Source organism: Artemia sp. Qi Xiang Cuo, chromosome 5, assembly GCF_049724085.1.
Source record: "Artemia sp. Qi Xiang Cuo chromosome 5, ASM4972408v1, whole genome shotgun sequence".
NCBI classification, from domain to species: domain Eukaryota; kingdom Metazoa; phylum Arthropoda; class Branchiopoda; order Anostraca; family Artemiidae; genus Artemia; species Artemia sp. Qi Xiang Cuo.
Genome location: NC_142798.1, coordinates 3116028 through 3131640, shown reverse-complemented (window position 1 = coordinate 3131640; position 15613 = coordinate 3116028). Strand labels below are relative to the sequence as shown.

At 36.8% G+C, this 15613-nt stretch overlaps 1 protein-coding gene across 2 annotated transcripts in view; it reads right to left on the bottom strand.

Annotated features, from left to right (window-relative positions):
• The window catches only part of Creld (Cysteine rich with EGF like domains), a 51037-nt gene that overhangs the window by 15943 nt on the left and 19481 nt on the right, over positions 1–15613 (bottom strand). For both annotated transcript variants that reach the window (XM_089089292.1, XM_089089293.1), the window contains exon 3: positions 8530–8724. In XM_089089292.1, the coding sequence (XP_088945418.1) occupies positions 8530–8724 (195 nt within the window). The remainder of the gene's footprint in view (positions 1–8529; positions 8725–15613) is intronic.

The window sequence follows — 15613 nt, the reverse complement described above, 5'->3', positions numbered from 1 at the left end:
TTTTTTTAGTAAATTGCAAATTATGTCCTGGCCTTGGGAAGGCATAGGGGTTTTGAGCCAAACTTATGTTAATTTCTGCTCGTTTTGAGTTTGACTCGGTTATTTATTGTAATTTCTGTTCGTTTTGGGTTTAATTTATTTATAGATGCTGATTTGTGGTAGTTTCAGGATTGGTAGATTATTTGATTTTATTTTTACTCATTTTTTTTAATAGAGCTCTTTACTTTTCTTTGAAAAACTTATCTTGTGGAAAGTTTTTTTAATTAATTTCTGTTCGTTTTAAATTGACATAGTATTTTAAGGGAAAAAGAAAACAATTCTTTAAATCTTTTCATTTTTTTTAAGACTATAGTTTGGCCTGCTATTTGTATGCTGGAGAAAAATTTTCAGATACTTTTAATAGCATACACCCTTTTAAAAATCTGGACACATAGTAGTATTTAATTTAGTTTCATACCTCCTCTAGTTGACCTGAAATGAGAAACTTGATACCATTCGCAAAAAAAAATCTGTTTACTTTCTTTGATAGCTTGGATAGCAATCACTTTCGACTATTAATAGTCCAGTAAAAGTACGGAGAAAAGTGGGTCGACCCGGACAAAATTGCAACAAAAGGTTTTTTTTACACCAAAATGTTCAGGAAAAAATCGCTGAACAACATATCCCAAATCCGCTAAAATCGCCCGGGGAAAACCTTCTGGGGCTGCTTAAAGGGGGTGGAAGGGGACGAAAAATTAGGTATTTACATTTTTTACATTTAGGAAGTTTTTTTTACGCTAAAATTTTAAAAAAAAATCGCTGAACGACATATCCAAAATCCGCTAAAATCGCCTGCCGGGAAAACCTTCTGGGGCTGCTTAAAGGGGGTGGAAGGGGGCGAAAAATTAGGTATTGACATTTTTTACATTTAGGAAGCTTTTTTTACGCTAAAATGTTAAAAAAATCGCTGAACAACATATCCAAAATCCGCTAAAATCGCCCGCCGGGAAAAACCTCTGGGGCTGCTTAAAGGGGGTGGAAGGGGGCGAAAAAATAGGTTTTTTCATTTTTGACATTTGGGGAGATTTGTTTACACTAAAATATTCAGAAAAAATCGCTGAGCCACATACCCAAAATCCGCTAAAATTGCCCGCCGGGAAAACCTTCTGGGGCTGCTTAAAGGGGGTGAAAGGGGTGAAAAATCCTTTTTTCGTTTTTTTTATTTCGGTACGTTCGGAGACTCGATTCTGGTACAAAATCAATTCGCTGAAGCCGAAAATGATGTTACTTTTATTGTAACACGTCTGTAACTTATATTAAACTATAAATAAGATTTTAATAACTCCATCGCAAAAATAAAGGAAATAGCTTTTCTTCCGAAGTGTTAGAAAGATCAGATCAATGGATGTCTGAAATACTTCAAACAGCAACACAGGAAAATTTCGAACGGCAATTTAAAGGAGCAAAGAAGTACCCCACTCTTTGTTGCTTCGCTAATCGTTGGAAACCTGGTTATCCGATGAGAATCAACCGTGTGAAGACCAGACTGCAGAAAAAGCGAAACTATAGGCATAGACGCATAGAAACTTGAGAAATCATTCTTATTATCAGCTTCTTTTACAGTTGAAAAACAAAAACATTAACACGTCTATATGTAAATCACAGTTTTGAAATCATCATTTTTAGATCACATAATAATGAGAATCATCATTTCATTAATGAGCCTACAAAAGAGCACAACCACCGTTATTGCAAAAAAACTAAAATTCTTCTTCTTCTAGAGATGTTGGTTCAGAATTATTACAGCTTGTTCCCATGCACTCTCCGCAAGCAAGTTTGCAGGGCATGCCATTCTTACGGCAAGTGCATCTGGCCGTATCGCAACCTGATTTGCATTTGCGGTGGATAATTTGAAGAAGACTTTCGGGAGCTGGTTTCTTCTCCGTCATTACTGGGATGTAATTATCAGCAGAGTCGCCATCCCCAGTTTTCCGGTTTCATCGCAGCAGAGGGTGTGGGAGGCATCCGATCAGGGCGGACAAATGCGGAAGAGGAAGACGATGTCTCAAGGACACGAGAGTTTCTCCAGGCTTTCCTTTATAAATTATCAAAAGAGCTTGTTCACCAGCTACAATGAGCTCGTCTTTCGTAGCTTTCGAGTCCATAAAGACCTTAGCGGCCTCACGGAAAGACGGATCTGACCGGTACAATGACAGTCCGACAGATTTACCAATTCCTTGTAATCTCAAAGTGGTGTCACAGCCTAGGAACGCGTGCAGCAATAGAATTGCACGACACACGTCGCCTAGTTTTTCTTTGATGGAGCAAATATTCCATAGTTTATGTTCATTTGAAGCTTTCGCCTCGGATCTGAAATACAGGCCTTTGTGAGTGGCAGTGACATGATAGAGGAGAAGGATAAGGAGGTAAGTGTCGTTGGCGATGAGACACGTCAACTGAGTTCTTGCATTATGAGTGGCTGTGGATGCAATCAGGACATCCACGTCAGCAGAGGCATGTTGTACCAAACAACCTGCTGAGGACAATTTTTCTCCTATCGCTAGAATTATCCGCTGCTTGTTTGTGCAGTTTTGCAAGAACTCTTCTTTCTTTCTTGTTAACTTTGTTATACCAGTGAACTCTACCAATGGGCACTGTTTATACCTGGAAAGTTAGAAGTAAAGCCATACTTTCCGTCGAAGAATCACTGTCATATCCATCAAAAACTACCGAAGCTTTTTCAAATTTAGTGGTGACATATTTGAAATAATTTTCGCAAATGGAGTCAAATGTAGAGTTGGGTTGCCAAGTCAATTTCTGGAGCAGCCAGCCACCGTCAACGACATAGTGGCACGAGTCTAAGCGCTCACCGGAATGGTCCCCTGACGCATTTCGAATTGCGTTTGACAGAGATGGCTTGTCGGCAGGACGCAGAACTTCGTAGGATCCAAAAAGGGATGGTGGATACGTACAAAGCTCATACGACAAAAGGTCTCGAAGATCGAATTCTTCCCGGTTCGCCACCGTACCTAAGCGCTGGAACAGAAGCCCTTGATCTACATGAACCGGTTCATCATCGATGTTAACAGCTGATTTGGATGCCATTGTAACAGCCTTGTCTTTCTTCCGGAACGAAAATGAATCAGCTGCCTTCCCAGTCATTTCGTCTAGAAATCGGGCTCCAATTTCTTTCGCGGTGTCCGCATCTACGTTAGCTGATGCAGTTACACCGGTAACGATGTTGAGGAGCCCTCCGTGTTCTCTGAACGGAATCAGGGTTCGCAAAAAGTCTAGGACCGCCTCCGTGTCATCAGTATCTCTCTTCATCCGCCACTGGAGCGTTTCGACGTATTGATCACTTGTTGAGTAACTCAGGTTAGTCAGACCTTGCATTGAGGCATTTACTTCAGCACAGATCGGCATCGAAAAAGCCCATATTTTAGACGCTGAGTTTGTGTGATCCCCCGTCCACGAGTTAGTCCACCTTTTCTCTCCAAACTGCGCATTAGAGCTTGCTCAATGACTAGATCCGGTGACAATCCAGCCCAGTACCAATCGCTTCTTCTTATAACAAACCGACCGATTTTGAAATTGAGTAAAGCTCTGGATTGTTTTCTTTCAGGTCAACCATAGTCTGGAGATGAAGACGAGCAGACTTTGCGTACAGGTTGTGCCCTGCTGCCACATAGTAGGGAAGCATCTGTTTAAGGATATCCAAATACAGATATCAGTTTCCGCACCTCTCTGCTCTAGTAAAATTGCGCAATCCTTTCACAATTTCCATGTACTGAAACTACAAGCATGTTGTTCGATTGCCCCTTAGCTCCTCCTTCTTCTTTCTTAGTTTGTTAGCAGCACTAACGATTTTAGCAGATTTTGGATATGTTGTTCAGCGATTTTTTTAACATTTTAGCGTAAAAAAAGCTTCCTAAATGTCAAAAATATAAATACCTAATTTTTCGCCCCCTTCCATCCCCTTTAAGCAGCCCCAGAAGGTTTTCCCGGCGGGCGATTTTAGCGGATTTTGGAGATGTTGTTCAGCGATTTTTTCTGAACATTTTAGTGTAAACAAAGCTTCCCAAAAATCAAAAAAGAAAAAAACCTATTTTTTTCGCCCCCTTCCGCTACCTTTAAGCAGCCCCAGAAAGTTTTCCCGGAGGGCGACTTTAGCGGATTTTGGATATGTTGTTGAACAATTTTTTCAGAACATTTTTGTGTAAAAAAAGCTTCCTAAATGTCAAAAATGTAAATACCTAATTTTTCGCCCCTTCCCACCCCTTTAAGCAGTCCCAGAAGATTTTTCTGGAGGGCGATTTTAGCGGATTTTGGATTTGTTGTTCAGCGATTTTTTCTGAACATTTTGGTGCAAAAAAAAACCTGTTGTTGCAATTTTGTCCCGGTCAAACCGTACTTTTACTGGCCTATAAATAGGGCATCAGCCCTTTCTGTTTTCAATCGAATGAGCCCTTTTCGAAGTTCCCACGACAACTCCTTCGATACGAAGTACCCTGGTCTAAACAACAACAACAACAAAAAAATAAAATAATACATTATACCCACATCGATCTTGACTATAAAAATATCAAGCCTTCCAATAAATTTTGACTATTAAAAAAGGCACTAGGTCTTTCGATTTTGAAACGACAACGCTTTCTGTAAACACCTTATATGCCACAGGGCATAAATTACAACCCTTAACCTAAGGGCTATTAGGGTGGTTGTCATCCTCTAACACCTAGTGTCCATAACTTTCAACTACGTTAAACAAAATGGATATCTCAAAATTGTGATTGGATGTGTTTGGGGGAATGGTGGGCGTGAGAGGGGCGGTAGTCGCTCTCCAATCACTTTCAACAATTAAAAATGGTACTAGCCCTTTCAATTTTCAATCAAATGAGCCCTTTTGAAGTTTCTACGACAACAACTTAAATAAAAATCTTATATGCCCCCAGGGCATAACTTACAACCCTTGCCATGAGAGCCGCGGGGGGGGGGGGGTGTCATTCTCAAAGACCTAATTTCCAGAACTTTCTACTACGTTGAACAAAATGGATATCTAAAAATTTTGATTGGATGTGTTTGGGGGCAATGGTGGGCGTGGAAGGGGTGTTGGTTGCCTTCCAATCACTTTCGACTATTAAAAAGGGCACTAGCCATTACAATTTCCAATTGAATGAGCCCTTTTTTAAGTTTCTATGACAATGCGTTCCATAAAAACCTTATATGCCCCCAGGGCATAACTTACAACCCTTGCCCTGAGGGCTGTGGGATAGTGTCCTCCTCAAAAACATAATTTATATCTGGAAATCAACTGCGCTGAAAAAAATGGTTATCTAAAACTTGTAACTGGATGTGTTTGGGGGAAAGGTGAGCGTAAGAGAGCAATTAGTTGCCCTCAAATCACTTTCAACTATTAAGAAGGACACTAGCCCTTTGAATTTCAAATCGAATGCCCCCAGATTTCAATAAAAACTTACATTCCCCCAGGGCATAACTTATAACCCTTGCCCTGAAGACTGTGGGGGGAGTATCCTGCTCAAAGATATAATTTCCTGAACTTTAAACTGCGTGGAACCAAATGGATATCTCAATATTTTGATTGGATGTGTTTGGGAAAATAGTGGGCAAGAGAGGGGGGTTAGTTGCCCTCCAATAATTTTCGACTATTAAAAAGGGCACTAGACCTTTGAATTTCCAATCGAATGCCCCCAGATTTCAATAAAAACTTACATTCCCCCGGGGCATAACTTATAACCCTTGCCCTGAAGACTGTGGGGGGAGTATCCTGCCCAAAGATATAATTTCCTGAACTTTAAACTGCGTGGAACCAAATGGATATCTCAACATTTTGATTGGATGTGTTTGGGGAAATGGTTGGCGTGGAAGGGGTGTTAGTTGCCTTCCAATTACCTTCGACTATTAAAAAGGGCACTAGCCATTTCAATTTCTAATCAAATGAGCCCCTTTTGAAGTTTCTACGACAACGTGTTCCATAAAAGCCTTATATGTCCCCAAGGCATAACTTACAACTCTCGCCCTAAAGGCTGTGAGGGTGTTGTCATCCTCAAAGACCTAATTTACAGAACTTAAAGATACGTTGAATAAAATGGCTATCTCAAAATTTTGATTGGATATGTTTGGGGAAAAGGTGAGCGTGAGAGGAGGGTTTTAGTTGCCCTCCAATCACTTTCGACTATTAAAAAGGGCACTAGCCCTTTGAATTTCCAATTGAACGAGCCTTTTTGAAGTTTCTACGACAACACCTTACATAACTTTCAACCCTTGCCCTGAAGGCTGTGGGGGTGTGCCCCCCTCAAAAACATAATTTCTATCTGGAAATTAAGTACGCTGCACAAAATGACTATCTCAAATTGTTGATTGAATGTGTTTCGGGAAATGATGGACGTGGAAGGGGTGTTAGTTTCCTTCCAATTACTTTCGACTATCAAAAAGGGCACAAGCCACTCCGATTTCCAATTGAATGAGCCCTTTTCAAAGTTTTTACGACAACTTCTTCGATACGAAGTGCCCTTCTCTAAAGGAAAAAAAAATAATAAATAATACATTGTGCCAACGTCGTTCTTATATGCCCTCAAAGTATAAATTAAAACCCTTGCCCCAAGGGTTGTGGGGGATTGTCCTCCTCAAAAACATATTTTCTATATGGAAATCAACTACGCTGAACAAAATGGCTATCTCAAAATTTTGATTGGATGTGTTTGGGGGAATGATGGGCATGGGTGGGGGGGGACTAGTTGACCTCCAATCACTTTCGACTATTAAAAAGGGCACTAGCCACTCCAATATCCAATCGAATGAGCCTTTTTCGGAGTTTCTACGACAACTCCTTCGATACGAAGTGCCCGGGTATAAAAAAAAACATTGTGGCAACATCGTTCTTTACTTAGGCAGCGCTAGCGCTGCCTATTATTACTTTGACAAATATTTAATGTTTGATGCAGTTTATTTCAGGTATTTGCCAGTAACTATTTTTGAATGTACCTACCATTTATATTTTTAATATTCGGATATATGCTGTATAAAAGGTCATCATTTTAACCGTGAAAATTGACTCTTGACATGTATTAATTTTATTAATGACTCGTTTAAATTTATTGACCTTGAAACAGCACACGCGGCTTTAACATTTTTGTGTTGCTATTTATTTGTTTTTGATCCTTGTTTTGCGTCTTCTTTTTTTTGTGTCATGACATGCTCATGTTACCTCCAGCTACTGTAGTGAATATTTATATTCTATTCTAAAACCGGATTATCAGACGTATTGATTTTCAAACGGCAAAATGTGGCCTTCCATATCCGTGAATGATATTATTTTTTACAATTTTGGTGTGCAATACGTGTGTATATTCTTGATAAGACATAGCAACTAAGTAGCTAAAATTATCAATTACTGAAAAAACTGTGTAATTAAAACAAATGAGTGATCCAATTAGCTAAGTAACAAAAATTAGTAGTTACCAAATTGCCTAAGTAATTTAATTGAACTTAATTTAACTGAATTAAACTTAATAAAAACTCAATTTAAGTTTGGTTTACAATAGGAGTACATGTGTAAATTCCTGATAAAAACATAATAATTAATTAAGTAATATTACCAATTACCGAATAAACTAAATAGTTAAAACAAATAAGTAATTAAACTAAAGTAACAAAATTACCATTCATCATATCGCCTGAATAATGTATTCAAACTTAAATTAGACTTAACTTAATTTAAAATTAATTTACAATACAAGTTCATGTGCATATTCTTGACAGAACATAAAACCCAAGAAAGTAAAAATACCAATTACCGATGTACCTAAGAAATTAAAACAATTAAGTAAGTAAACTAGCTATGTAACTAAAATTGCCAAATTACCTTGGTAATCTAATTAATCCACATTTATCTTAATAAAATTGAATCTAAATTTAGTTTAAAATAGAAGAACATGTGTATATTCTTGATGAAACATAATAACTCTTACTGAATTAACTAAGTAATCAAATTAACCACGTAATTAAATTGGCTAAGTACTTTAATTACTAAGCATAAATTTAATTAAGTAACAAAAATAATTAAGCAACTTAAAAGCTAGCTAAGAAGAATTCTCGGTTCGTAATTCTTCCACAATTGCAAAATTAGGATGAAAGTTTGATGGTCTCTTTTCAAAATTAAATAAAATAAAAACAAGTTTTTTTTAACTGAAAGTAAGGAACGGCGTTAAAACTTAAAACGTACAGAAATTATTCCGTATATGAAAGGGTGCTGTCCCCTCCTCAACGCCTCGCTCTTTACGCTAAAGTTTTTTATTGTTTATAACATCATAAATTATACATATTTTATGCCTGCAATGCCCAAAATTTCGCAACGCCACCACCGCTCTTGTAAAAACAGAAGTCTGACTCTGAAGAAGAAGCAAAAGTATTTTCTTTAGTTTGAATTTTTCCACCAAAAAGAAAAAAACGAGAAAAAATATTTGCCTTTTTTAAAGAGCCCTTTTAAGACATATTCAATGCTTCATAAAAAGCCAACAGCTGACGCCATACCTTACAATCACCATTCCCAAAACAAGGGTTATTTGCCCCACCAAGACAGGGCTTACATTCAGGTCCATAGTGATTTACAGGACAACAGGCCTTTAATCTTTCAATACAGAAGAACTTATGAAGATCTGGCTCGTCTTTCTGATTCTTCCACCATTCTTCTAAATGATCTTCATTCTCATCAGCTAACAGATGACACTAAATCGGAATAAAAAATTAGCATAATTATTATATCATAATTAGTATAATTATGGACATTATTACTGAAGCTTTCATGAAGTTAGAGGCAATATTTAGGGTACGGGAAAGAAATGTTTAGCAACTGAATGTACTATGCAAGACACCAAAAAACTATATGCCAACACAAAGGAAAAAGTCCTTTCTTCATTCCACCCTGCTCAAAGCTTCTGCTAGGTCACCTCCTAGGACATCCCCAAAGACTTAAAGCCACCTTAAGTTACATTCCACCCTAATCTTGAGGGCCCAACCATTTTTTCCCCACTTTGTAAGCTATTTAGCCAAACTAGTATATTCTTATTCAATCTGAAGTGCATGAAGTACACACTTTTGTGTACCAGGCCCCTCTTTCATAAACTGAATGGGACCAGACCACTTAGGGTATAGAATCAATTTTTTAACCTTATCGCTAAAATTTGTTTATAAAATGACCGTTAAGCAACTTCTCTGAGATATATCTAGCGTCTTTGTTCTTTTCTTATATAAATTGGGTTTGGGAGGGGGAAGGCAAACTGGGTTGGGGGGAGTTTCCCCCGTGCCCTATAGCGAATTGCGCCCCTTTATTTATCTGTGTGATCATATAGATCATAAAACTCATAGATATAAAGAGATATTTAGTTTTAAAGGTATTAATTAAGTATCTTTATTCGTCTCTAAAATATTTTTTAAATCTATCATAAATACAAGGAGGCGAAAATAAAGAGTCCCAGTGTGAATACAAAAGGGGAAGTATTTGAGACTGATAGTAAGTTACCAAAAATGAGAGTTTTTATTTCAAAATAACAAATGTATAAACGTTATATTTCAAATTAACCAATATAACATAAATCATAACATATAACATAAAATAAATAATATTCAATAGTTAGAGTATGCTGAATAATAGCATGAACATCCAATAGTTTTGCGGGAGGGGTGAGGTGCAATTCGTGCATTTCATGACATTTTCTTAGGAGCGAGTAGATTCATCAAGTCTAAAATTCCTGATTTTTTTTTTTTGGGGGGGGGGGTGAGCACCAAAACATCTGCAAGAATTTTTACATTCTTTCTTTATTCTATCTTTAAGCCTATTATTTTCGGAATTTCTGTTTTAGAATTTTACTTAAATATAGTAGATACAGGCTATGTTCAATAACAGCATGCACATTCAATATTTTTAGTGTCAAAGTTTTGGCTTCCCTGTACCAGATTTAGCTACTCTCATAATCGACTTGTCAAAAATCATAAATTAGCCCCTCATTTGGGGTTTTTTACTCTACGATTCATTTCAAGGCTAAGCAAAACACTTTGAGCTTTTCTATTGTAATTTTTATTAGAATAGGGGACTTTTCTATTCTAATTTTATGCATTTCTTCAGTCTCTGTACTTGGCTACACTTTCTGAGTAAACAAGCTACTTTTTTAACTATTTTTTCTCTTGCCCTAACAGCACGTTTGGTAACATCTCACAGTTCAAAAATTATGCCTTCTTTCCACTTTACTTTAGGACTGAGTTTGCACCTTGTTTATTCACACTAACATGGACACAGCTGCACTCCTGTGAACTGTTTCTGAGTAATTCAAAATAATTAGAACAAGCTGCATATCACCTTACCTTTCCATTATAATCTTAGCTCAATTAAATAAAAAAGTTTTTTTCATCTGAAAGTAAGGAGCAACATTAAAACTTAAGAAGAACAGAAATTATTACGTATTAATTAAAATAGATAGCTCTTTTGAAAGTACTAAAAAAACTTTAGCGTAAAGAGCGAGGCATTGACTAGGGGGCGAAACCCATCATATACATAATCATTTCTGTTCGTTTTAAGTTTTAATATTACTCCTTATTTTCCGTTGAAAAAATTTGTTTTGATTTTTATTCAATTTCTGATCGTTTTTTAAATGATGCTAGGAAATCCGGCGCCCCCTTCATAGAAATGTCCCTTCCTCCATAAAAAACATCCTCCCATGTAATCCCCCCCACACACACATACTGTATACTTACCATCTGTATACATCTGTATCAGAGGCAACGCTGTAGCGTTGCCTATAGTAAAGGCCATACGGCTCCAATGTTTTATTATTATTTATTATTATTTTTTTTCCAGAGGCACTTCATATGGAAGGGGTTGTCGTAGAAGATTCAAAGGGGCCCCATTTAATTTGAAATCGAGAGTTTTAGTGCCCTTTTTAATAGTCGAAAATGATTGGAGGGAAACTAGCCCCCCCCCACGCCAATCCTTTCCCCAAACACATCCAATCAAAATTTGGAGATAACCATTTAGTTCAGCGTAGTTGATTTCCAGATAGAAAATATATTTTCGAGGAGTAAACTCCCCCACAACCCTCAGGGCAAGGGTTTTAAGTTATGCCCTAGGGGCACATAAGGTTTTTATAGAAGGCGTTGTCGTAGAAACTTCAAAACAGGCTCATTCGATTGGAAATTTAAGAGCTAGTGCCCTTTTTAATAGTCGAAAGTGATTAGAGTGTAACTATCCCCCCGCCCCCCCACGCCCATCATTCCCCCAGACACATCCAATAAAAATTTTCAGAGAGCAATTTTGTTCAGCGTAGTAGATTTCCAAATAGAATATTTATTTTTGAGGAGGACACTCCACCACAACCCCCAGGGCAAGGGTTTTAAGTTATGCCCTGGGGGCATATAAGGATTTTTATAGAAGGCGTTGTCGTAGAAACCTCAAAACAGGCTCATTCGATTTGAAATTAAAGACCTAGTGCCCTTTTTAATAGTCAAAAGTGATTGGGGTGTAACTAGCCTCCTCCCCCCCACGCCTTTAGAAATACTATTCATTCAAGATGATATAGATTGGATATGATATGTGATTTATTGGAATTTGTTCTATTTAATACTTTTTTAAGATTAATGGTAATTTATGTAAACAAACTGTCGGTATTTCTATGGGTGGAACTGTGAGTCCATTCATAGCGGACCTGTTTTTAAGTCAATTAGAATACGAATATATGATAAATAAAAATAGCCCAAGCAATGTAAAATATAATCTTTCAAATAATAAAAGACATCTGGACTATCTCTTAGTAAGAAATTTTGCAGAGTTTATTGATATTTCAAAAAATATTTATCCACAAGAGTTAATTCTGGAGCCTAGCTGTGGGATAGGACACTCTGACCATTTCTTAGATTTAAATATTAATATTTCAGATAATAATGAATTAGTTTTTAAAATATATAATAAAACGGATGATTTGAATTTTGAAGTAATTAATTTTCCATTCCTTGAAAGTAATATACATTCAAATATTACTTATTCAGCTTATTATTCCCAATTATTTAGGTATGCAAAAATATGCAGCAATTACACAGATTTTAAAAATAGATGTAAAAAGCTGAGCGAAAAACTGATCTTAAGAGGTTTTTTTGCCAAAAACATTAGTTGGCAATTCAAAAAAATTAGTTTTGTGTATCCTGAACTTTTGGGTAAATATACAAAAAATTATAAAGAAATTCTAAATGATATTTTAATGTAATCTCTCTATTGCTTTTCTTTTTTGGAATTTTGAATTTGTAGACTGTTTTCAAACAAGCTTGAGGATCTTTAAATCTGTAATTGGTTCTGGATACCAATAAAAGACACATTTGGACCAGTCTCCATTTGTTCCAGAATGGTCTTAGCTCTGTGACTTCTGGAATTTTAGTAAGGAAACAATGAAACACTTTTTGTATGTAATTTTTAATAGCTTTACTAGTATGCATGTATTTCACAAGTTTTACCTGCCATAGGGATACCATATAGATCTTATGGTAGAGGCTCCACTGTGCCGGGCAAAGAAAGTAAAGCCTCGAAACCCGTTAAGGCACGTGGTATTTCTTCTGATGAGCCCAAATGGAAGGTACTACTTGGAAATATTTCGCTATATTTAGGATGCCTTTGCGTGTAAATTTAAAACGACTTACATTCATTGATGACAACTTTGCATGGATTTTGACATTTCTGTATGGTTAATGGTTCGGTTATACTGTTTGGTCCTAGGAAGTTAGGTAGATGGGTAAGGTTAAAACCTCCTTCAGGTGCACATTTGTCTTAATTGCTGGATTAGGACGACAGTTTTTTTTTTTTTGCCAAGTAATTACCTCTTAAACATAATATGACCTGGGGGCATATAAGGTTTTTATAGAAGGCGTTGTCGTAGAAACTTCAAAAAAAGCTCATTCGATTGGAAATTCAAAGGGATAGTGCCATTTTTAATAGTCAAAAATGATTGTAGGGCAACTAGCCCCCCCCCCATGCCCATCATTCCCCAAAACACATCCAATCAAAATTTTGAGATAGCCATTTTGTTCAGCGTAGTTGATTTCCAGATAGAAAATATATTTTTGAGGAGGATACCCCCCCATAACCCTCAGGGCAAGGGTTTTAAGTTATGCCCTGGGGCATATAAGGTTTTTATAGAAGGTGTTGTCGTAGAAACTTCAAAACATGCTCATTCAATTGGAAATCACAGGGATAATGCCCTTTTTAATATTCTAAAGTGATAGGTGGGCAAATAGCCCCCCCCCCCACGCACATCATTCCCCCAAACAGATCCAATCAAAATTATTAGATAGCCATTTTGTTCAGCGTAGTTGATTTCCAGATAGAAAATATATTTTTGAGGAGGATACTCCCCCACAACCCTCAGGGCAAGAGTTTTAAGTCATGTCCTGGGGGCATATAAGGTTTTTATAGAAGGCGTTGTCGTAGAAACTTCAAAACAGGCTCATTCGAATGCAAATTAAAGGGCTAGTGCCCATTTTAATAGGTAAAAGTGATTGGAGTGTAACTAGCCCCCCTCCCTTCCCATACCGATCATTTCCCCAAACATATCCAATCAAAATTTTCAGAAAGCCATTTTGTTCAGCTTAACTGATTTCCAGATAGAAAATATATTTTTGAGGAGGACACTCCCCAACAACCCTCAGGGCAAGGGTTTTAAGATATGACCTGGGGGCATATAAGGTTTTTATAGAAGGTGTTGTCGTAGAAACTTCAAAAAAAGCTCATTCGTTTGGAAATTAAAGGGATAGTGCCCTTTTTGATAATTCAAAGTGATTGGAGGGCAACTGCCCCCCCCCCCACGCCGATCATTTCCCCAAACACATCCAATCAATATTTTGAGATAGCCATTTCTTTCAGCATTGATGATTTCCAGATAGAAAATATATTTTTGAGGAGGACAATCCCCCACCACCCTCAGGGCAAGGGTTTTAAGTTATGCCCTGGGGGAATATAAGTTTTTATAGAAGCCGGTGTCGTAGAAACTTCAAAAAAGGCTCATTCGATTGGAAATTCAAAGGGCTAGTGCACTTTTTAATAGTCAAAAGTGATTTGAGGGCAACTAGCCCCCTCCCCCGACGCCCACCTTTCCCCCAAACACATCCAATCAAAATTTTGAGACAGCTATTTTATTAAACGTAGTTTTAAGTTCTGGAAATTAGGTCTTTGAGGATGGCAACTCCCCCTCAGCCCTCAGGGCAAGGGTTTTAATTTAAGGATTCTCCAAAACCTTCCAATTATTTCCCATGGAAGGGATGGTTGTATAAACTTTGGAGAGGTCTCATTTGACTGAAAATTGAAAGTTCTTGTTCACTTTTTAAGAGTCAAAAGAGATTGGAGGGTGACTAGCCCCCCCCCCTCCTCGCCCTAAATGCATCAGATAAAAATTTGAGATAGACATTTTGTTAAAATAGTTCAAAGTTCTTATAACAAAAAACTAAGGGGTCGACCCAGCCCCCCAGGGCCCGGGGGTAGACGTTGTAAGTTGTGCCCTGGGGAATGACTTATTAAAGGGGGTTTATAACTTATGGGAAGGCGTTTTGTATGGGAAGAACACATAGGAAATATATTATAATTATCCAATTATAAGGTTAAAATACATACTCTGAGATAGATGTAAAAGTAGGTTTTAGGCTTCTGCAGTGAGGCGATACCCAAACTCTTGTTTGTAGTTATTTTTATTCGATTCAAACTTGATTTGCATATTCAATTTATTTTTCACTCGTTTTAAGATTTATTTATTCATTTACATTAATATATATTGCATGTTTGTTCGCAATGATTGTTATTTAATATCTGTTCTCTTTAATTTTCATTTATGCTTTAATATAAAAATATTTGTTTTAGTTTTAAGATTGATTTTAATATTAAATATAATAAACACTTTCTTTTAGATCTATTTATTCATTTATATTATTACTTTTTGTATGTTTTTTGCTAGGATTGTTAATTTAATTTCTGTTCGTCTTGGGTTTCATTTATTCTTTAATAGTAATTTCTGGTCTTTTTGAGTTTGAATTTTAAAAGGTATTTGCATCTCCTGAGCTTAAGTTTAAAATGGCCTTTACTTTTCTTTGAAAAACTTATTTTTCGGAAAGTTTTTTTTTTTTTAATTAATACTTACCAATAACCAATATTATGCGAAAACAATGGGCAAAGTTCATAACTTGCAGCCTTTCCCCCGGGGACTTTTGTGGGATGAAGTCATCTTCAAAGACATAGCTATTAGTTATTCGACTATGCTGAACAAAATGGCTATCTCAAAATTTTGATCGGGTAACTTTGAGAAAAATGAGCGTGGGAGGGGGTCTAGTTGCCCTCCAATTTTTTGGTTTCTTAAAAAGGACACTAGAACTTTTATTTCCGTTCGAATGAACACTCTCACGATATTCTAGGACCACTGGATCGATAGGATCACCCCTGGGGAAAAAAACAAATAAACACGTAACTGTGATCTTTCTTCTGGCAGAAAATACAGAATTCCACATTTTTGCAGATAGGAGCTTGAAACCTCTACTGTAGGGTTTTCTGATATACTGAATCTGATGGTGTGATTTTTATTAAGATTCTATCATTTTT